This window comes from Leptosomus discolor, chromosome 6, assembly GCF_034619465.1.
Source record: "Leptosomus discolor isolate bLepDis1 chromosome 6, bLepDis1.hap2, whole genome shotgun sequence".
NCBI classification, from domain to species: Eukaryota; Metazoa; Chordata; class Aves; order Leptosomiformes; family Leptosomidae; genus Leptosomus; species Leptosomus discolor.
In genome coordinates, this window is record NC_141396.1 from 23,611,414 (window position 1) to 23,636,058 (window position 24,645).

Consider the following 24,645-nt stretch of genomic DNA (forward strand, 5'->3'; position numbering starts at 1 on the left):
GAAAACTTAAAGCAAATGGGTCTGTTTGGATCTGGTGATTAAAAATATTATTCCTTATAATCTTCCTTTCTTTAGTAAATAAACACTGATTGATTTGTCTAAGTGAAACTCATTCTTTTATAAATATCTAAAGCCAAGATAAAAGAGTCTCTACTGAGATGAATCTACCTAAAGGACTGACTGCTGCTACAGGCATCACTGCCTCTGTAGAGACAATCTTGGTTGCAGCTGACAGCCATCCCATCATAAAGTACTACAGTCTTCTCAAAAAAAAAAAAAAGAAATCTAGGATTATCTGATGAGTGCTTGGAGCTTGTTAATCTTAAGTTAGCAAGGGAAATGTTTATTCCTTCTTTCTTTTCCTCTGTTCTATATAAGCAAGACCATTTATGCTCCCTTTAATGAGTATGGAAGTACTATAGGAAATGTTATTTCCCCTTGAAAATACTTGTATGTGTTCATGTACAAGCACCAATATGTAACTGCCAGGTTTTTTAAACAGTTTCTCCCCAGAAAAAAAAGAAGAAAAAGCATCTTCTACTCTGAGGTGACCAACTACAAACTGCAAATACCAGCAAATACCAAATTATCCCCTAGTTCAATATATGTAGTGACATAGTAAAAAAAAAAGTCTGTGCCCCTGCAAGTGGTAACATCAAGACGCAGTTATCACAAGTTGTGATGTTATGCAAGGCAGTTCATGTTAATGTGTTCAAAGAGGCTAGATCTTAAAGCTTTCAGGGATATGTTCCTCAAACTCAGAATTTAGATAAATCGATTGCATGCAAGCTGCATGTAGCATGACTCACTCATTTTTTAGCTAATCCTGAGCTAGACTGCACTTAAAATTCTCTCTAACATTAGTATCAATGACCCCAGTCCCTTTTTCATAATATATTCCACTTCTCCCATTGTAAATTCTTTCACTTGCCCAGGCCAAACCCTTCCCCCTCTAGCACATCTTAAGTAACAACATGTCACCTTGGAGGCAGAAGAGACAGCGGATCCACACAGACTGCGCTCGATCTCTGCTGTTGGGGTTTTCGAGAGACCCATGCCAGCTGTAGCATGCAGCTTCTTCATATTCAGGTTCGCAGAGACTGAGAAGGAAAATGCTATGGTTAAATTCAATGCTTGATTGCACATTATGGCACATTTCTGACTATCTAAGGTCTGACTCCAGCAAAGACAGACAGACTGTACACACAGAATGAGAAGTCAGCAGAGATCCTTTAAACATTAACACATAAGCTAATTCCCAACATTTCAAGGGGAGACAGTCTATCAGGATACTCATGCCTGCTTCACATGTCCTTTTGCAGGCTTCTAGGGAGCAGTTAACTATTTAAGAGTTAAGTGATTTAACTGCACACCAGCACTTGTTTGATACAGAGGTGAGACAGTTTAGGGGGCCTAAAGGGGCAGAAAATCAGCTACCAGAAGCAAGTTACCTAAAGTTACTTGGGATAAACAAGAATCATCAGCTTTCAGTTCCCCATACATTCACCTGCTTGTTCCCACCCAATGCCACAGTTTGTCAGCCATTTGTTGTGCTGGTTAAATAGCTGGAAGTGTTATTTTTAACTAGGATTCCTACAGTTACTTCACTTCAGTGCAAACCCCACCAACCAGTTATAAACCTAAAATTTCTCAGGGAATAAACAGGCAGATCAATAAGCTAATAAAAATGGTCACAGGGAATCTCTCCATAAAGGAAGAAAGATGACGTGCTGGTAACGACACATTTTCTGCACTGAGGTGGCATTTGGAAGATCAGGTTTTTGCTTTAATCTCTGTTGTAAAGCTCCAGTAATGAAACAGAGGCATTTTCACCATGATTCTGAATGCAAAGATCTGACAAAACCAGTTGATATGGGGCAGAAAGCTTAAACAGCATTTGCAAATTAATAGGTAATCCAAGGTAAAAGTGAGAAAGAGCTGTCCTAGACCTACTAAGGGGATTTTCATTCAGTTCATCACAATAGATGCACTGGTTCAAACCTTTTGTTTTTATACAGAATTTCAGATGATTCTTCCTAGGTTCTGCAAAGTCACAGCAAACCAGAAGTAAAGATCTCAATCACAAACTTCACTGTAGAAGGATAACTGTATCCCATATCCCTCATATATGTAGTGGTAAAACAGGCAAGAAAAGCATCAGCATAAGAAACAGGGCATTTGATGACAGAACTCTGAAGCTCCAGCTAACACTAAACTGGGCTTTAACCCATTAGATTTCCAGAACAAGCTTCCAAAAATCAGTATGCTAAGTAGGAACACATAAGACCTTGTGATTCAAGCCCATGCAAGAGAGTATCTGCAAGGTTATGGGGTCAGATCTTGCCTAACTCTGAAAGAAAACCAAAAGGACAAGTGGGAAATGGTCACCTTCAGATGTGTCACCTGGTCTGCCAGTGGACTGCAAGAAAAGAGAGTTTCATAGAAAACTCGAGCTGTTGAATAAAAACCTGTTCAAGAGTTTACTGCAGTATTCACCCTGGTCACAGCCAGGCTTGATTTGTCAGGAATGACGGAGGCTCCACCTCCAGAGGTACAGGGCAGAGGAAAACCTGTCCTATGTATGTATTGCAATATATATCACATATATCTTTGATACTCATCAAGTTTCAGGCTGCTTTATATTTAGCCAGGAAATTCGTAGCTCTAATCCTATGACATGGAGTCTAAAGAAATTTGCTTTACTTGTGCTGAGCAAAGAATCAAGGTTGCCCCATCTCAGGCAGGAAACCAGATCAGTTATTCCCCTCAGCCAGGTACAGAGTAAACTCTCAAATACAACCAGTTATAATTCACAAGTGTGGAGAACATTAACTTCAGGCATAGAAATAGTTTAATACATTCCAGAGGTGATGCAGGACTTTCAAACAGCAAATTTCAGCAGCTTGACCTAAGCAGCTAGCTCACCACTTGAAAACAGGACCAATTATTTCTGTTACTCTCAACAGATGTTGCTCTCCATTTGCCAAGAACAACAGCCACTCTGCAGACTTCCCAGGCAGTGCTATCATACTGCTTCTCTACCTGTACAGTCAGAATGTTTTCAGAGTCCATAAGCTAAATCTTTCTGCATCTGTGCACAAATTCACGCCCATTTAACTAAATTGACTCAAAAAACATACCTTCAGCTACATTGGAGTACATAGGCAGGTCAACCAAGAAAAACAGCTGCATCATTCTTACCTGATTGGTCAAATGGATACCTAGCACTGTCCTGTCTTCCCAAGAAAGGCCTAGTGGCCTGAGATGCCTGCAGACTAGTCTGATAGAGGGATTCCAGTTCTGAGAGCTCCTGTTCTGTGTCTTGATTCCACTGTGGATGCAGATGTACTGGTATCCTATTCAAGTCATCTCCAACTGCTCTCTGATCAGAAAAGGGTGGACTCCTCCCAGGTACAGGAAGCCATTCAGTATTCTTATTAGCCTTCTGAGAACTGTAATACCTAGTAACATTATCCACCCAACGGTCCACAGGCATAGAGGCAACCATGCTACTAGTAGCTCCATCATCCACCTGTTTCATTCCTCCATCATGACAGTGCCTTTCCAGGTAGGGTGCAGGGTCTGCTATAGTCTGTCCACCTCTTCTACACAGCTCTTCACTGTGAGAACAAATACTCTTAGAAGCAACATGTTGGGCACTAAAACCCTCCAAAGAAACTACCCCATCCCTAATATCCACAGTTGAGTGTAATTTTTCAGAAGACTGGGTTTTGTTCTCTTGGTTTTGATGGATTAGCTGTCTGTAACCAGAGGATGAAGAGTTGATGAAAGAATTTTGTGTTAACTTTGGAGACTTCTCATCCTGACACACTGCAGCAATCCAGCCTTTTTCATGAGTACCTTTTCTCTGGGAGATTGCATGCATTTTCTGAAACTGCTCTGCCAGGGACCGAACATGTCCCTTTGTACTAAAAGCCTCAGGTTTGCAACCTTCTGTTGTGCCATATTCATCCTGTGAGAGTAATAAAATCTCATGGCTGTTTGCTCTGGAGTACTTATTTTTTTTCTGCAAAGGATCCAAGGAGCACTGCTGGGTAGGAGATGAAGTTGCAGGGGTCCTTGCATGATAGGCCCCTAAATGATCAATGCTGGGCTGCACTGGAGAGCTTGCAAGTTTGGAACAAGGACTGTGCTGGCTGTCCTTTTCAGGAGATGCTGCTTGTGGTGGATGTGGACAGGGAAATAGTGTAGGCAAAGACCCGGAGTTTACTGTGTTAGCCTTGGATTTGTACTGAGGTGTGAGAATAGGCATTATGTTATGAACCTCTTCTAACTTGCTGCTACTGCAGCATTCCCTATAGTCTTTTGGCCCTGTGGCTGTGGTGCCAGCAAATTCCACACTATAGTGGGCATCATTCTCAGTTCTTGCAGACCTCTCTGCCAACCCTTGCCTATAGGGAAAAGAGGGAACTTGGTCATGAAAATCAGCAGAAGCAGACTGGAAGTTTGGAGAGATCCTGTTGGATGGATTGCTTTCAGAAGGGGGCAAGGAGGAAGACTCTGGATATAATGATGAGTGCAATTCATGGCAGGAAGCAGGTGGGTGGAAGAAAGAACTGGACCCAAATTCCACTTCTTTGTTGGGTTCCAGTGGTACCTCCTGGCTCAGCAGTACTTGGAGCGGGCCAGTCTGTTCACTAAAACACACAGAAGGGTAAATGATTAGCAGTAGTCATTGCTTATGTTTATCCCCAGTGTACAGAACCTGCACTAGGTGACGTATACCTCAACGCACTTTGCTAACTGTATTCTGATGAAGACTTCGCATTAATTCAGTAGATACATACATGTTAGTCCTTTGCTTCTAACCCTGATTTCCTACTATAACTGAATCCATTTCATATTTTTAAGAGTATTGTGCTACAGTTAGGCTCTATATAAAATATTCTTGTACAGCACCCTAGGCACTTTAACCAGCAGACTGAGCGTGTGGGTAGGAATAACTGTAAGAATAGTAAAAATAGCATTTATATAAAATAAAACAACTGTTTCCAATACTAACAGCTTAGATATTTTTTAAAATACTTTGGACACGTTCATGATCTGAACGTGGACTGACAGTATTCCCGTAAGGCCCCCTCTCTCCAGGCAACTTCATGAAGAATGATTTGAAAAACAGAAGGAAGGAACACGTTGAAATTTCTGTCATATCATCTTTGTATTCTGACCTTTGAGATATTTATCCAACACATTAAATAAAGTTCAAGCTAAATATTTAACTATTATTTTGTAATAATTTGTATTCTAAGTATACTTCTAAAAAACATTTCATATTCTTTTATGTACCAACACAAGACAGTTATATCCGTGAGTCATACATGTCCTTGGCATTTTTCTGCAATTAGTTAGCATTTTAATATACAGACAGAAAAAACAGCACCAAGTTCATGTGCCTGTGAGAAAACAACAGGCTACAAACAGTACCAACAGAGAAATTAAGGCAACTGTAACATCACTACTTTGTTTCCTTCTTGAGATGAAAGCTATCATGAAGACCTAGTTGGTATGTGTAGCAGAATGACCTTGCCTGTGAGCAATTGCAAACTTTGCACTGTCTACAATGTTATTTATATCAAAGCAAGAGTACAGAACTCTGGCTATGAATAGATTCTTTTCATTCACGGCAATGTTAACATTTGGTTGGATATAACTTTTTGCAAAAGTAATGTTCTTTTCACAGAGCAGCAGTGAGCAAGTTCAGTATTAACAAAATTAGTTTAGAAAGTTCCTTTTGTTTTCTTAGAATCTGCCAAAATGCATAATTGGGGCTCTGCATTTCTCCTGAAAAAGAGGATATAATGGACCCCTGATTGGCAAAAAGATCAGCCCTCATTATATGTAATTCAGCTACTGCAGGAAAAGAAAAGAACATTATGAACTATAGCCTAGTAGGTGTGCAAATTAACTGAGTTTTGGTATATAGCTGTATTTTTTAAAAAAAAAGAAAAGAAAAAGGATTCTCATCTGAGATTTCATCTAAGCTCCTGATAATACAACATGTTCTAAGCTTCTGATAATACAACATGTAAGAAAAGGGAGAGGGAAGATAAGTAACAGTTCAAGAAACAGCCTAAAAACCGAATAGAGATGGTCTAGTGCTAGGAAGGAATGACATGGGAAGAAAGAAGGATTAAGATGCATGCTAAACAGGGCAGGAAGAAAGGATCAGTTACAGCAGAGAGTTAATTATGCTATAGTTAAAATCAGTATGGAGAAAGGATCATGGAGAAACACCGAAGAGGCTGCTAAGCCGGGCTACAGGATGCTGGAAAGCACAGAAAGAAAATGAAGAATGATACAGCATCAGGGAGAGTAGTCAAGGTGACAGGATCAGGATCTGGACCTAAGAGTTGTACCAGTGCACCACTAGAGAAGTAGACTAGAAAGAAAAGATCAGTGTACTTGACACTTTTCCAACTACAGAGCACTAAAACATGCTGGTTGCTGTTCCCAATATAAATGCAATTATAGCAAGATTTTTTAACTGTAGTACACTCTTTTACTGAACGAGTCCTGGAACTGCTCCTGATTATAAACGGTTGCACATTTCATCCTAAACAGACACCCCCTTTTTAACCAGGTTATTGTCTATTGTATTCTTTCCCTTGGCGCATAAAACACCAATGCTGCTAGGCACTGACTGCTACAATTCTCTGTCACAGATCACATTTTGAACACATACACATTGAACTATTCTGTAAAGACCGGGGGGGGGGGGGGGGGGCGGGGGAAGGGAGCTGACCATCTTATAATAGGATTTAACCTAAAGAAGAAAGGAATAGGGACCAACAGTGTAGGATTTGGACTACCCAGGGGAATATATATAGTTTGCTATTTCTTTCCAGACTGCACTGCTCATAGATGCAGCTCAGATCTGGGTCTAGGTGATATACTTGGACTACCTTGTAGACTGGGCCATGGTGCCGCCCTGTGGTGGGTGGCAGGTTGGCGGCGGCAGCGGCTGCGATGGCTGTTGGTGCTGCATGCGATCCTGGAGGCTCCGGGCTTTTCGGATACTGATTTGCAGCTTCTTATCGACTAGGGCTCTGCTGTGAGTGCTAGCGCTGGCATCATGCATGGCAAGTCTTAGTTTAGCTAAAATGCAAAAGAAAACATAGCAGAAAACAAACAGAAAAAAGGAATAAAATTGAAAAAGAAAAAAAAAGAAAAAAGATGCAGCAAGAACATAAAACATGGACCATGCAAATACTGCCACAAAAGAGTTCACAAGGATGCTATTATTTCCATTAATGCACATTCAGCTTAGCCAGGTGTCCAAACATGTTAACTGAAACTAAACCAAAATAAAGTAAAAGAAAATTATCCATGTTTTAGCACAACTTCTCATCCTCTTCACATAGGCTCTTTCCAATCCTACCACATCGATGCTTCATTCTGTCACCTACCTGCTCTTCTCTTGTATCCTCCATACCTGGGACTCCCTTTATGTGCAGGAATACCCAGCTGGGATTTGAGATTCAGCATACGCTTTGCTGGAATGGAAGCTAACAGAGCTATCGCAACAGCTGTATGTTGCGCCCCTTATTCTGCAGTCTGTAAGAGCCAATCTCTAAATGCAAATGCACAGGAGCTACCCACTCTGTCTGCAGCCATTCTATACAGACAGAGGGGAGCATGGGGTGAGACAGCCAGCCAGTCATAATGGAAAAAGACTGAAAACAAAATGAAGTCACATAGCACACATTCTCCAAGGTCACAATGCATTTAAGCACCTCAATGTTCTAATGCTTTTTTTCTTCATGAGTGTCAGGTAGAGCGTGGCTCATATCTGTTAATCCAGAGGACTCAAGAGTGGGCTACCATTTTCTTCCTATGCTACACCCTCCATGAGAAACAGGGGAGCTTAAAGCCCTTTGTAATTTGGCCTGAGGGTGGTGAAAAATTGTTAAGTCAGGACCGAGTGGCAGGGGGAGCTACCTACTAGGTGCTTGCTGAAACGCATCATTTAGCACCAAAAAGGGCACATCAGCACCCCAGTGCTATTACTGCCACAGCGCTGGAGAGAACAACAAAAATGGATGCAAACATAAAAAAAACAGAGATGAAGAGGAATAGCACTAAAACCCCCAAAAGGGAATGCTTGTGAAAATGAAAGATTCTGTCTCCCTGCACGTTCCTAAAGACCAGCTGGATCCCCACATTACTACCTGAACATTTAACGTGATTCAATGTTTCAGACTTTTTTTTTTCTATGATATTAGTAAAGTGACAAAAGCGCAATAGCTCAGGCAGTTAGAGTTACTTACATATAGCTTCGTTACAGAGAGCCAAAGCTGCAGCACAATCCCCCTTCTGCTCCTGATTCAGTGACTCTTCAAAGATTGAGTCTGCCTCCTGCATCGACTTCTCAAAGCCATCACTCCTCCCTGCAATGGGCAGCACCCTTCATTTTGGTTTCATTCATTGCAGAACCCCCACTTACCCTCATCCCATTTGTGATTGCCAAGTTCTTCCACATACTGACTCTTGCAGAGGCTGCACATATCCCAGACCGCATCACCTAACCTTCCCTAAGCAGAAGCACAACTTGAGCACCTCGATATGCTTGAGATCCACACAGTAGAACAATGTAAACCAGATTTTTTCCCCCTCAAATTTTGTTTACTTGAGAGACTTGTACTGGCTTATTACATTATTTTCAACAATCTAAATCAGTACAAAAGAGTCAGTTTAGATGACTTCTGTTAAGTAGGAATTAATCTAAATTTATAATTAAATCTAAACCAAAATATATTAGTAAAAGAAATACAGCTGGTCAGGGCTTTCCTCGCATGTTAAGTCCCCCGCCAAAAATTGTCTGTCTTCTTCAGATACCCAATTACTTCCACGCAAAATGGAAACAAACCAAAACAACCAAGATGTCTAGATAATAAAACTCAGACTTGAGTGCCAGTGTAAATGCCTGCACGAAATACTTCTACAAACATGTGTTCAGTGCACACACTTAACTGCTGAAAGAGACATATGGAATATGAAAACCCAACGGTCTTGCATCTTTAGGAGGAGAAACACAGATGTGAAGCTGAGAAGAAACGGACAATTGTCAAGAATTTTTTTGCAACAATTTAGAAAACAGCATTGAAGAAGAGAAGAATAAGTCAACCTTGGACACAAACAGCAAGATGAAACACTGAGTCCTGGCATCAGAACATCCAGTTCTAAGAGAAGGAAATGTCCAAACAATCTGGTGTCATCTATTAGGCATGATGCACGCAATTCACTACAGTGTACACATTCAAATGAGGCAGGGAAAAACAGTAAATAAAACTTGACTTTCTGTTTTGTTCAGGGGTGGGGTGTTTTTTTATGGAGCTTCTCTGTCAGTGTGGTAGAGAACGTGAGTTCTTTATCAGTCGACAATAAATTATGCTTTCTCAACTTGTATAACACATGCTATAGCCTGGCCTGCTCCCCAACACTCTCATGCACAGATGCAAACACAAACTCTCTCATACCATAAACCTCAAAGAACTCGCATGAAAAGCAAGTACTGCAGAGAGAAATAAGAGCTGTTAGAGCAGTGAGTTAATCAAGCAGCACATTCAGTTTCAAAATCAAGGCTATTGAGGCTTGTAATCAAGGCCAGGATACCAAAGTTTGCTTTCTTTGCGTGAATTTAGCAGTTTACTTGAGGGGAAAATGCATCACAAGTGTTCTGGAGTTCTGCATACAAGTAAGCCTTCCAGGCAGTCAAGCAGTCTGTTAATGTTAAGCTATAACATCTCTGACTGGGGTGGGGAAAGACATAAAAGGAACAAACAAAAGCTTTCCCAGATCTAAAGTCAATGCCTGTGAACTCCTCAAACATTCTACTGAAGTCTTTTTTGATTAAGCATTATTCTAGTTTACTTTCTTTTTCACAAGGAAAAGCTAAGCAATTTTTGCTTCTACCAACTAATACAACAAGAGATCAAAGGGGTAATGTCTTAGAGCATATGCTATTTTCTTTCGGGCAGAAGAAGCAGAGAAGACAATATCCTCATGCTTAACAACAGAGGTTTACACTTCAAGTTTTACTTCATTAGCATTTATGTCACAGAAGTAAACACTAATACTAATAAAAAAGATACCTGCCTACTCTGGTACATCAGAATTTTTTACCTGGTCACTGGCAGGTCACAGCAGGACTGTACAGGTTAACCAAGTGGCTCACTCATGGTTAGCAAAAATTATAAAAACATTCCCACAGTCAGACATTCTCATAGAGATCATATTTTCCAGCTGCCATTGGCACAGTGACATTCTGGCTGCTGAGCAGCTAACATGGCTGTAGGCTGCAGAGCACTAGCTGCATCGTGCCCAGAGCTGTCATTGCTGTGGGGTGCCCCTCTCCTTCCTCTCTGTCCTGTAGCAGCAAACCAACACCTCAACTCTTACCTACAAGTTTGAGCAAGCAGCATGGGGATGTCAGGAGGTCTGGTAATACAGGTGGCCACAGTGGGTTTGCCCTGACCATACAAGGCATTTCTAGGAGCAGAGCCTAGGTGTTCACTACACCTTCCTCGGGTCTGCTGACCCACCAACCACCCACCACCCCCTAACCCCCCACCCTGTTAAATGCTCTACCAGGCTTCAGGGTTCACTCTCGAACTGGGTCAGTACACTTCATCCCACCTTCTCTCTGACTCCCCTTACTGGCTGATGCAGATTTAGGACTAAAGCAAAAGGTGCTACATGTGAATCCTTTCACCAAGTTCCCTCTGCTGCAGCTCCATCCTTCCAATCAAACCTCTTCTGCTGCCATTCCCTGCCAGAAACATCAGGAGTCATGGAAAAGACAATCAGTATTTGGCTTCTTAATTTTTTTTCCAATTCTTTTCCTTAGAAAAGATATGTAAGCTAAACCCAGCTCAGATTTTCAATTAGATCCAGCTTAAGTCTACCAGAGTACTTGTTCCTACACCTGTGATTTGACCACATAGCTGGGCAGGGAGGAAGAGTGGAAAGTACAAGGGCAGGAACAAGCAGAATTGCTTAGGGCAGTGATGCTACCAGAAACAATCAGTAACAAAACAATGGCCTAAATGAACAAGCTATGCTGCAGGTGGACCCAAGGCATCTGAAAGGTACAAACAGCCCTGCTCATTCCAAGAAGTTGGTTGAAGCCTAATAGCTAAATCTAGATACCAATACCAGTAATGGTGCAAATTACCATAAAAATGGAAAGGTGCAAATATATTAAAAACACCTCTGCATTACTTTGTTGTCTCCTTTAAGAAGGAATTTGGTCAAAATATCAAACACAGTTGCTTTGCATCCTACAGATTTGAAATTTATGGTCTTTCACTTTTGTACTGTAGGTACAAAATTGGCACGGAGCGGGAGAGAAGGAGAGGGAGAGACACTTACAATAGGAAATTAAGTTCAAAGGTTCAAAAAACTTCAGCACTACAACCTCACAAAATATACCGCATTCAAAAAGTTACCCTGATTCTGCAGTTCATCTAGATCCATGAACCTGCTGGGACGGGGATTAAAGCCCATTGCTGCCTCCATTTCCTTTTCTCTTTTTCTGCGTAGTTCTTGTTCATGTGCTCTCCTTGCCACCTCCTCTTGCAATTCATCCAGTTCACTCTTTAAAGGGACAAACATCTCTCCACCTTCCAAAAACAAACAAACAAAAAAACCCAAAACTTTTTTGATAGTAAAATCTCTCAAACCATCCCTTAAAAGACAAAGAAATACTAATGGAGAATATTTCTAATTAACATTAGAAAAAAACAGGCTGACCAAGCAAAGACCACAGAATTCCATATCACAAATTTTGCTTTGTTAAAGCTGTTTGGTTTCCAATTGCCTTCTCTGTCAGTGACTGGCAGAAATGCTGTTGTAGTCTTCAAGCTCCTCTGCAGCACAGCCCATCCCTGGATTCACTGACCCAAGAAACAGTAAATGGAACAGAGAGAATCACTGGAAGAGATAACTCTAAGCTGATGCTGAAATCTTGAGGCTTCTTACTGTGCTCATAATTTGTAAATAATGCTATGTCAAATTAGCCGGATTGTTAGCTTTAGTAAGTAAAATGATTCCAACTGAGATCCTTTTCATCTAACCACATAAGCAGGAAGAAAATAAAAGCGTATCAATATCCTTCTCAACACAGTAGAACTCAATCAGTCATCATTCTCACTTCAACTATGACCTGTATTCCTTTCCCCAGACATCCTCTGGAATAAAGTATTTGCTCAGAACGATACATAATCAGAATGCACATCTGCAGAAAATCTCAGCCTTAGCCCAAAAATCTTTTAAATGTCCATTCTCATTTCTAACAATTTTGAATTTTGTATAGCATTATGAGCATGTTTTCAGAACCTATCAATCTTACTAAGTTATTGTAAGTTATGCTTGGAAAAGTACTTTCCACTGTTGGCAGAATACTGAGTTATGGGAAAGAACAGGAAAAATAGCTTTACTTTTTCAGTTAAGTCAATACTCAAAAAAGATGCCAGAGCAACATGATCAAAGGAGTATTTCAACAAAGTTTTTTGCAACGCCCTTTGGTAGAACTTATATTATGTAAAACTGGGCTATGTTCCTCAATGTTTCTTTTACCTTTCCTCATAATTTCACTCTGAAGATAAACATCCAGAAAGTAAAGAACGTCTCCCATACAATTTGCCTCGCAAAACCACTGCTACTGAGGAACTGTATCTTACCATTTCCAATGGTGTGTGGGCTGTTTGCCCAGCTCCCAATTGATGAAGTAGATTCCACTTCCAAGATGCTGCTACTGTGAGACTTTGGGATGTTACGCCAGGCAGGAACCAATCCACCTGCTCGCTTCATATGAACATCCCTCCAAGAAGAGAGTAATTATTGTTTACCATTTCACTAATCTCTCCAGAAGAAATTATATCTACCTTGTTTTTTTAATAATCACATAAATATTTACTTGCATTTTAATTTCATTTGAAAAAAAAAACCTACTATAAGAAAATCTTAGAAGAAACAGGGCGAGAGAAAGTTAAGAGGGAGGACAATAATTCTATTCTCCTCCATAACAGTATGCAATGCATAGTAAAACTGTGGTCTGATAGCTGTTCTCAACATGTTCTTACAGCTGAAAGGCTACTATTCTGGCCATAAACAGTCTCAGTTTGTGATTCCCTGAAGCTTCCTAAGCCCAGGAGAGAAACACATTGTACTGCCTATTTATTTCTGCATATAAATGTTGCAAGTGTTCTATGAACCTCTCAAACTGAAAATGCCAAAAGATTTCTCGACAAGACTAATGATTGACCATTTTGTATAAGGCTTCTATCAAGCAATGCTTTAACTGAAACAAAAAGGTCTATGAGCTGTTCAAAGGACAAGCACAAAACTTGGTATTTTAGCTGAGTTTTTAAATTACAGACTAAGGGTAAGACTACTTCAGATGCATCATTTTAGTCAACATTTCTCATTCAACTAACCCCCTTTTCCTTCTCACTAGCAGTAAGCTATCAATATACTGACAAGGAAACTTACTCAGATTGCTATTTCTCCTCTATTTCTCCCCTACCCCAATAAACCTGTATTACAAGCTAGGAGCACCATTTTGCATTTTTTAAGAAGTGTTCTACACAATTATGTAACTACAAAAAAGAAATCAAGACTTCAAACACTCCGAAAATTAAGTTTGTTGAAATCTACCTGTGGGTGGTTGAGCTTTCAGACAAGGGCATGTCCAGACTAACTGGGCTGTTGCTGTTGCGTTCACTGCTTTCATAGCCAGACTCCATCCTCTGTATTAGACGAGGATGTTGATCCACCATATGACACTGCGTGCCCCAGCCTAGCATACCATGCTTGTATCTGACATTTGACTGGCTTGATCTTGTGTCTTGAACAGCACGTTCCTTCACCTCATTCTCAATAAGGTCTTTACCTGTCACGACAAAAGAATATAGCTTGGTAGAAGATCCAAGATTCAATAACAGCAAATCATCTATATATGTTAGCTTTTCAACCGTGTTTAAACCAGAAGTGCTGCCTTTAATTTAGTGCACAACTAGCAATGTTAAGCAGAAAAAACCCAATACTTTTACAGCATTCCTAGTAATAGTAAGCAATAACCTGTTCAACACATTTTTTTTTTAATCCCTCCGCTTTAGTATAACTTACCATATTCCCCCCCAGGTAACAATCAAGTCTGGAAAGAAAATCCCTTCCTCCTCATAACAATTTGTATTTGTACAAGATCATTTTACAGTATACCCAACTGCATTTCCAGTTTGTACTCGTTATTGTACTCAGTTGCATCTACTTCAGACACTGTATTTTTTACATTGTTTATTTTGCCATTTACAATATGATGAAGCTTATCTAACAGTAGTTCACAGAAGACAGGAAAAATTTTTCTTCTTTTTTTAATTCTTCCTTACTGATTTCACTATGTCTTCCCACTTGCCTCTTGTTTGCTCTCCTTGCTTCCTTCCCTGGAGCTATGTTCTCTTCTCCCTTCACCTTCACCTTACACGTATTTCTTTATGCTTTCCAATTCTTTTCAACCTTTAGCTCCTTCTAGCTGGCATCATCTGTGTCTCCCTCTCCCCTCAGGCCCCCAAATTTCTGCAACAGTATCTTCACTAACCACAACTCTACTGCCACGCACACAAACCTCGTCCTTCTCATCCACACACTGGCCTTCAAGTACTCAAAGACAGGAGTGCAGCAGCTCCAGTAGCATAACAGCATAAAACCTACGAACTGGTAAACATCTGCTCTCCACACGTTTTACAGTTTCAGGAGAACCCTCCTCTTAACAGGGAACAAACTAACTGTTACATTCATTTGCAGACTGGGAAAACGGAAGTCGGGGGCTGGGGCAGGGGCAACAAAAGATACTCCAAGTTGTTTCACAATGGATTTTATTACCTTCAGAACCTGCAAAGCTAAGGACAAAGTCACTTTGTTCAAGTTGCACAGCTGCTATGGTGTAGAATGGTCCCAGATAAATCATCACTGGCCATCAGGCTCTTATTCTCACAATACTCGAGATACTCACTATACTATAGTCTGAGCCATCATGTAAAAATACCATAAGCCGCCCGAGAAAAAAAAAACAGACCAATACAAAAGGCCATTCCAAAGGATGAACTTCCAGATTCTTAGCAGTCTAGCCCTGCGTCCATTTAAGCAGCACAGATGGTGATTTATTTCCTTACATGGGAAATTCAGCACACAGAAAGCAAACGAAAGTATCACACAGGCAACACGAATACCCACACCGAAACTAGCGTTCAAGGTCACAACTCACCACTGACCTAAATGCCACGTTCAAAATGTCACTTCCCTACTTTACTTAAACAAAAATGGATAATGGAGTATCATAAATTCCACACATTCTGAAATAAACGTTTCTTCTCAAACTCTTACCTGCTTCTTCAGAGAAAGGGCTAAGTTGAGTGTAGCCACAATGTTTCCTCTTGTCTTTACTGAAGATGCTGTCTATATTCAGAGACTCTCTCTTGGGTCTCCAGGTTGGCCGGTACTTGCTAGATGAACTGGATTTAGACTCACTACTGGTACTCTCCACTTCCCAGTCTCGAGAGTGTGTAGACAAGCTTTTTGAGGGTTGTGTTTCTGCCTGATCCACACTACTCCCTCCACGAGGGGAATTCTGGATAGTTTGAGAAATCTGCTGTGGTCTGCTGTGGATCATATTGCTTACTGTCTCTTTAAATTCCCTCAGCCTGCTGGTGCTGCTGGATGGTTTGGGGGCAGTTCTGGGGGCTTGTTTCTCCTTCAAAGTTTCTCCTGCAGTTTATAGAGACAGCAAAAGCCACAAAAATAACTCCAGATTAAACTAGCAGCCCTACTTGCAGCATCTTCATGCAGATTTTGAAGTGCAAAAATCAAAACCAAAAAAACTCCAAAAAAATCAACCAACACCCTCCAAACAAACAAACAAACAAAAGACAGGACAAAATACGGACAAAGATAAAAGGAACAAGGAGGGAAATGCATGTACACACCAAGGATCTTGAAAACATGCAGAAAGAGATATTGATAATTAAAATAAAGTAACATCTCTTGCCTTCACTATGGTATCCTGATAACTGAGCCTCATCTCCTTTTCGCCGAGACCGGCTAGAACTCCTCTTGCGGTCTGCCAGCGAGCCCTTTTTCGAAACATGCCTCTGATTGCACTCGCTGTCAGTCAGGTGCCCTGGAAGGACAGAAGAACACAGCAGAGATGACAAGAGCCTTTGGACTGAGTGTTCTGTGCGTTAAGAGCAGCAGGGCTCTCCTGCTCCTTAGGAGCTGCAGACACTCCAATGCTAACTGGCAGGTTTGGGTAAGTTTTTGTATCAAGAAGTTTTTGGGTTTGTCTTGGGGAGGGTGTTCTGTTTTCAAGGTCATAAAAGAGTAATATGGCCTCTCCAAGAACTCTGGTTAATGAGAGCTCATATACAGGGAGAGGAAAAGTTGACTCTGCCTCGTCTTCTAACAGTCTAAGGACATCACTTTCTTGCTGTCTGAATACTTTTTCAGTTTTAACTGCCATGAACACGAAACTCCTGAGGACAGCTTGCTTGACATTACTCTTGAATGATGACTCAAACACATGAACGAGATAACCATGTAATAATAAATTACTGCACATCATCAGCTGCTCTGCAGTAAATATCCATCTGCACTCTCTCTGCCTGTAGCAAATACTAAGTAATCGGAGTTAGCTTAGTCTACAGTGAAGAAGCCTCAGTTGGCTCTCAAGGCTAAGCCATCCAATTCACATCTGCCACAAGCTTAGAGCATACACACAAACCATCAACATGGATCAGCTGACACACAACAATGTTCCCTTACTACAGCTCAAGTGCCCAAGTGCTAATCATTTTCTTGCACACAATTCATTCCCCATTTCCTCACATCAAATGTGAATTAAGAGTATTTGACATCACAAGTTTTCTGTATTGCCTTTTCTTAATTTTATGGTTCTCACACACTCACAGTCCTAAACCTGCAAGCACAAACACACACAAGGCTTTACTCACGTGAGTAGTCCCAAGCAGAGATGCAGGATAAGAAGGGAATTTATGAATAAGCTACAAAGACTTTTCTCTAGCCTTTATATCACCAACTTCCACCTGGCACAGGATGACAGGAAAGGAAAATCCCTACTACCCAATAGTGGATTAACAGCCCCCCAACTACATAGCTGCCTGTTCTGAGCTTTCCTCCTTTTCTAGAAATTAACATAAAAATCAACAACATTTAAAGCAGATTCTACACATAAAAATTGTACCTTCAACAGCTGAAAAAAATAATTCACTTCAACTACAGCTGTTAAAAAGACACTACAATAAGTGAGTGGGAAGGAATCCAAACAACAAAAAAGCAAGCTACACAAGACTCACATTTCTATTCATTTGCAAAGTGGAGAGTGATTTTGTAGCCAAATTCTTTAGAAACAAGCAAATTAAATAAAAGAAATTGAGGAAGTAAAAAGAGAAACGTTGGCAGTGAAGATAGAAGATGTGCACCATTTGGGTGACTGAGCATGAGGCAGTGTTTTGGGAGATATTTTTTTTCTTCACAGCATGGACTGTCACACATGGGACAGTCTTTCTTTTAGGGACAGAAAGAACAGTATCTTGTACCTTGTAGTGGTTCCCCTCAAGATAAGAGAGGCTTATGTTTGACTTCGGAGTGTACAACTTCTCTAGTTAAACTTTTTTCCCAAAATAATTCTTTCAACCTGATAGGGAGCACTTGGTTAGCATCCTTCAAGCACTGTAACAGAAACTGTTTGAAGATATTTAGTGGTACTGGAGCTAGCTTAGGGTCTGGATAGACTAATCAGAGCCCAACTTAGCCTTGTAGAATGAAGGCTGCTAGCTTTGCATGTGTATTTTCTCCTTTCATAAATCGCAAATTTTGTCCTGTTGTCACTGGATATTTAATAGCCACAAAGGGGATGCCAAGAATCAAAGGTTTACAGGATACAGGCTTTGTTGTCTTTACTTGGACCCTCTGGAACAAAGACGAAATCTGACATAATGCATTAATATAGGAATTAAAATCCCAAGGATATTAGCTAACACTTTACACTTTTTTTTTTTTTTTAATTCACTAAAGTAACAAGCCAGGATTTCTGAGTGCCCAATCATATGCTTAAAAGGTCTCACTTGCTGAATGTATCGCTTAAAATACCTCATCTTCCAGAAGTGGGATGGCTTCATAAGCAAACAGTGATATTCAAAGGAAACATTTGGTTTTGCAGGGGTTGTGTGCATGTCTACGAATATGTTGGAAAAGAGAATGAAATCAAACAGGTTACGACAGAATGCCCCCTACTCCCTCCCACTGAAATCTCAGTTGCACGAACAGGGCAGCCAGAATACGCACATTTTTCTCAGCAGCACAGGTTGGTATGAGCAAGAGGGGGCTTATGCAGCCACCTTTCATGCTCCCATTCCGAAGTACCCAGGTGCCTGAGGTCATACGACCCAATGGTGGTCTTTCCCTGAAGGACGATGTGGGATAGGGTCCATAATTTTCTAGGCCGGAGTAGTGGGTAAATGGCCATTAAATGAAGAATCCTGCTCTTGCCCAGAACGATTCAGTTGACAGGTCAATGTGGATGGCTTCTTTATAGCCCCACGGATCAGCATTTGATGATTGAGTAGTTGTATGAGTTGGCCGACTTTTTTGGAAAGGTTTTGGGTAGGTAAAAAAAAAGGGGAAATGCCTAGACAGGTGGTTACCTAAGAGGACAGATTGACTATAGCTAAGGCTGAATTTGGGAAGATGAGGACAACTGAATTTAGGTGAAGAGATGGGCTAAGCTGAAGGGAATAACATAGGATAGAGTCAGTAGGAGAAGAAAGAAAAAGAAAAGGACAAAGTCACCAAAAATGACAGAACAAAAGGTTACATGCTGAACTTCATGCTTACATGTTTGAAACCATCCCCCTACCCTCCTTTTTCTGTGGACTTCTGCATGGCAAGTTAGGGAGGAACCTAATCCAATAAACTCTATGCCACTTTTGCAACTATATAAACAATATTCAACTAGTATTTTCAATTCTGTCCTCTTCATACCCTGAAGATCAACATCAACTTTATTTCCTCATCACTCAAACTCTGCTTCAACTTTCTCTTCTTACACTCTACCCAGGACTATGACTGGCAGCTACAGTGTTAAGTATTCGCTAAAACATTAAAAGTACTGTTGGGCCACCTAAAACCATGTATTACAATTACTTGGACCTCTGATGAAGAATCAAAGAGTACTAAAGAAAACCAACTTGAAATATTTTTTCAAGATTTTGATGTGAAACGTATTTGTACCATAGATTGTTTCAAATGAAACATATGCACCTATCGCCACAATACAAGAGAGCAACCATTTTGCAACTAAAAGGAAAAAGCTGTACGATAGCTGTTCATGCTGTGGCGCAACAAACAGTTGCTGATTCAACCCTTATGTCATCTTAGAAAGTCTATTTAAGGCACAATAACGTAGCTTTCAAACAGACTTAGCAGATCGTATTTCTGATGCTCAAGAAGTCTGACTTTAACTTGGGCACTACTTTTTCAGAAGTGACGTTAGAAGTTACTGTATGCAGAAACAGGCTGACTAGGGTCACTGGGCATGAATAATTGAGCAGATCTAAGCCTTCAGACTTCCAGTTAACCTCTTTTCAACTAAAGAGTGTTCAGGCAGACTGTTCAGCTGACTGAAGGAACACATATACAGTTGTCTTATTGCAGATTCTCACTTAACTTGCTTCCAGGGCACAGGCAGGAAATCATCTTATGTTCCTCCCAGGTGCAGTAAATACTACCAACCCCCACTTACATAGAAAGTCCTTAGTGCCCAAGTATGACAGATACTGCTGATGAAAGTGCCTTTCCCAGCTGCAATGCCTGCAATGAAGTAACTGCCTGTAGATGAGCAAGTAGCACACACAACACTTACCAAACTGTACAATGGCACTGTACAGACTACAACTTACAGAATTACGTTAACAAAGAAAGCAGGTAGGATTGCGAATAACAGAAAACACGTCAGTAAATGTTTGTATGGCTAGATAAACGTATACAAAAGCCAACAAGACATGTAAAATTACGCTTTTTTTGTGAATGCCAATGGTTCATTACAAACCAAAAACATTTAGGATACTAAACACTGTTTGCTATTCAGTTATAGGTTGTAAATGGAGAGATTTTTCACTGGAATCCACTGCAGTCATTATATTTAATGACAATGATCACACAGATATAATGGTATCTGCTACCTGTGTCCCTGCTGCTTTGTGAAGCTGCATCATTCTCCACATTGTAGATGACTGTCCCCTGCGAGTCAGATGAGAAGTGACTGACCACAGATTCATGGTGTGCCTGTTTATAAGGATAGCTGTCTGTAGAGGAATCTGTCCTGGTATCACTTGAGATGGAAGGTTCTCTCCCTAGGAAGAAAGCAATGTCAAATTTCAGTCTTTTGGGGCTACTATAAGTCAGGAGAGGCTAAAAAAAAGAAAACAGAGGAGACTACACAGAAGTTAACAGAAAAACAGAGTACCATACAAACTCAGAATCAAGGATGCCAGAGCTTATGGGAAACATCCTCTCCTTTACAAGGCAGGGAGAGTGTCATTCCTTCTGCAAACCTTTATTTCTTTCTCTTTGATAACTCCCAATTTATCAAATCCTTTTATTATGCAAAATTAAACTACATCCATTGGACTTGAAGTACACATTAGTACCACACAAATTATTTTTCATTAATTTTTGACCCTGTCAAGTGTAATTAAAATATGAAATACACTGCTTCAGGGGACATCAAAGTTAAAAAATTATTCAAGTGCAAAATATTAATAAGGGTAACAAGAACACCAGAAGTTATAATAAACAACACATTTCATCTATTATGAAGCAAAAGCTTGTCTAGCAAAACTTTATACTGAAACTGTATTATCTAAAGCAAAGCAACTTGTTCCTTCTCAAGAAGCTAGCATTGATCCCCTGCATAAACAGGATACCAAATAGGCTGAAGAACCATGATTCAACTTCAGTACAGTAATTCTTAAACTCATTCAAAGAGGAGAAAGAGACAGCCTCCTACCACCACTTTCCATACATAAAAGTAAAAATCTGAACAGTTTGAAGACTCTTGGCCATTTTTTATATGTCTTGAATATCCTGTATATTCAGGAGTGTATACATTTCATACTCTTTCCTCAGTGGAGAAATTAAAAAAGAAAAAAGAAATTAAAGAACAAAGTCGTTCTTATGTTTAATCGCAAACACTCAGTCTGAGGGCACTTCACTTTTTCAGTGACAGCAAGTCCTGTAGTTGATGTCCTATTTAAGGATGCCTAACAACTTTTGAAGTCAGAAAATTCCCCCTACCTCCTTAATGGTTAAAAATCTTACTGATCCAAAGAAATACAGAATACAGCTGTTAACAGAGACGACAGTCACAGCAAGAAAGGTGAATGTAGGCAACAGAAATCAGTGCTGTGGAACTAGGTACGAGAAAACAATTTGTAAACTCAAGTCTCTATTCAATAGAAAATCAAAACCATGAAGAGGCGTTGTTTGCACTTAGCTTCACAACATTTCACACTAGCATCTTTGACAATTTCTCCTCCATAATTTCTAGTATCAGATGGTGATGTGATAAGATGCATTTATCAGATTCCCTTGACAAAAGTCCAGGTACAATATTGTGATTAACATCCTAAGAATAAGCAAGCTCTCTCCATTTCTGAATTCTGGGCTGTGGATATCTGGTAACACTGAGGAATCCAGAAGAAGCTGTAGTCACACTTCGTAAGAGACAAAAAGACCATTCTCAAAAAGGTGTATTAGGGTAGAAAACTCTGGGTATCAACAAGCCTAGAAAATAATTCACTTGTATTTGAAAGGATACAGTGTAGGCTAAGATTTCTCCTGGCACTTCAACCTACAGTATCTCACTAATTCTCAAGAGCTTGGTATCAGTGTTGAACACCACTGACTACAGGAATAAGCCTTGAGGACTCGCCAAGTGTTTTTGAAATGAAAGAGCAGGTTACTCACTACAGCCTTCTGAATTTTATCTGAAAGGAAATGCCTTTTTATAAACATATTTTTGTATTCAGCTTCCTGAAGTCATTTTAGAACACAATAATGTTGGATACTGCAGAGACAATAAGCAGAAGGGTTATCTATGTATTTCCTGGAGATCAACCAGCAGAATAGCAAGGCAAATTTACAGGATATATTGACCTGTAGCTTGTAGAAGTGCTCACAACTGATATATAGCAGTGAAGACCTTCCTCTCCCTCCTCCAGACTTCCTACTTTTTTCGGAACAGGAAGACAGGTTTATAAATTGCAAAGCATCTTGTCAACAGAGAAATTAAGGTCATCTTACCAGTGTTTTTATTTGCATTTATTTTTAAGAGGAGTTGGAGATTTATTTCATTACTGATAGATTGTCAACACAAATAAGGACATAGCAGATGTTCTCCACAGATACATTGACCAGGAAGCATAAAGTTAGCTACTGGCTAGGAAAACCATAAAATATTCTTGGAATTACAGTTGTATAAATAGGCTTAAATCCTGGAAGAAAGGTTTTATTTCTGGATTTAGTCTTGCTTTGCTGTTCTTGGCAACTTATAAACCCATCTCTACCTCAGGATATTCTCTGCAAACATCCAAAAATAGAAGCAATCTTCTCTTGCAAGCCCATTACAATATAAACTTCGACACAGTTTTTATTTTCACCCTATCTGCATTGCAAGTGCCTATTTTTCTCAGAATTTATCTATGCCTCTCTAAATGAGGCCTCAACCCCCAATGGTGTGACTAAATGTCTGAAATTATCCAGAACTTCAGTAAATCATCAGCCTGATCAGATCATTACTGGTATCTCAAGCCAACCAAGTTCTAACCTCTGAAGCACCTTATTTGGACATACTTTTTTAATCCAACAGAATACCGTTAATACAAAGAATTCAGGAAGCAGCAAGATGTTGAAGGCCTCTGAGATGTTAAGTGCTACATATCTGTACCTGTAGATCTTTTTTGATGCAAAACAGACCATGAAAAATGAAGTAAGCATGATCTATGGGCATAAGCCTTTGCCAATCCCTTCCTCTTCAGTCTCCCACAAACCAGTTCATGTCTCTTGTGCTGCTTTATCTGACTAAAAGACAAGCCAAAGCGTGAAGAACTGCACTGATTCTGTCTCTCTTTTCAAATTTTCAATAAAATGGTGTTTCTTCCCCTTCCCCCCACATCCCTTCACCATCCTAGCAAAGGACTTATATATGATGTTTCCTTAATAGTTCATTTTCCCTAACTTCCCTCCTGAGTTTAGTTCTGCAGCTTCCTTTAATTTTACATGTTTGTGCATCTCTGGTCTTGTTCCCTTCCTGTTAAACTGCTGATGGATTTATGAACTCAGTCATTAAAGTCATCAGTTATTGTTCCTCTCTATGTCCACACCATAACAGGTCCTTCACCTTTTTTCTTTTCAGTTTCTTTCTCCAAACCTTTTTAGAAAAGTTTACTACCCAAACAATCACCAGAGTCTTGGACCGAGAGAGAGGTTCAAAGGTGAAAACACTGGAAGTCCTCTTCGGAATTCTAGATCGGTTTTGACAAGCAGCAAGGACTCCTGCTAACAAAAACTCACCAAAAAAAAGAAGAAAAAACTTTTCACATGCAGCATTACAACAAAAGGCACAAAGCATATAGCCCAGTCTGCTTACCCGAGTCTTCGCTATCATAGCAAGTTCTGCTATATTGCTGTAAATCCACCTGAGGGGGCAGGTCTTGTGTTGACACTGGAGTTCCTCTTGGATCTGCATACAGCAGCAGCAAAGGCTGATAGTGACCCTTAATGCACTTTGTCACAACATCTTTCCATTTCGGACCAATCTGAATTAGCAACCACCATAAAAAAATGCACAAGAAAGATTTTTCTCTCATCATTTTCTACAATAAGCTCTCTTTTTTTTCCCCTTTTACTACTTTCAGAGTTCGATTTTCCATTGACATTCTTTAACTCCTTTTATATCCAGCACTGAACTGGGCTCACCAAGAAAGCTCTGGGACCAATCCAACCAAAATCAAGGTATTCACCATCCTATGGCTAAACAAATTACAATTCCTACTAAAAATACAACCACAAAAATAATCCTTCCCTTTCAGATTTTTTTTTTCCATGAAAAGCCTTTCATCCTCTGAAATGTTCTAAATTTGCATCAATCAAAAAAAAAAATTTGTTAACAAAATTTCTTCATCTATCCATCAGCGTAAACAAAATGAACAATAAAAGACATCAACAGCATAACAGCAAATTCAAGTCAAAGCTAACTGCTTTGGTATGTGAATATTTCTGCTGTTACAGAACCTTTACAACCATTTTGATAAGCCAGGCAATAATTCATATAGTTAGATTAATCTCAAAAATCTTCCCCATGTACTAATAAATGTTTCTCCTAACATACTGAATAACTATTCCAACAAATTTGCTCCATATACAAGTATTCTACTAAAGCACTGCAGCACCTATCCTTGGTAAAGTATTGCCGCAGAGAAATGTGACTGTGAACAAATGCAAGGATTATAGTTTTCCCTTTAAGACTTTGCTTGGCGTGACTACAGGAGAAAA

The 24,645-nt window shown here is 40.0% G+C and overlaps 1 protein-coding gene across 1 annotated transcript in view; it reads right to left on the minus strand.

The window, feature by feature from the left end:
* Window positions 1-24,645, minus strand: part of USP54 (ubiquitin specific peptidase 54) — a 53,065-nt gene that overhangs the window by 4,097 nt on the left and 24,323 nt on the right. The window contains exons 9-19 of the mRNA XM_086466349.1: window positions 23,741-23,909; window positions 20,274-20,444; window positions 16,064-16,195; window positions 15,403-15,783; window positions 13,678-13,912; window positions 12,702-12,841; window positions 11,469-11,642; window positions 8,289-8,408; window positions 6,924-7,116; window positions 3,202-4,658; window positions 982-1,100 (exon numbers count right to left, since the gene is read on the minus strand). Of these exons, the coding sequence (XP_086322475.1) occupies window positions 982-1,100; window positions 3,202-4,658; window positions 6,924-7,116; window positions 8,289-8,408; window positions 11,469-11,642; window positions 12,702-12,841; window positions 13,678-13,912; window positions 15,403-15,783; window positions 16,064-16,195; window positions 20,274-20,444; window positions 23,741-23,909 (3,291 nt within the window). The remainder of the gene's footprint in view (window positions 1-981; window positions 1,101-3,201; window positions 4,659-6,923; window positions 7,117-8,288; window positions 8,409-11,468; window positions 11,643-12,701; window positions 12,842-13,677; window positions 13,913-15,402; window positions 15,784-16,063; window positions 16,196-20,273; window positions 20,445-23,740; window positions 23,910-24,645) is intronic.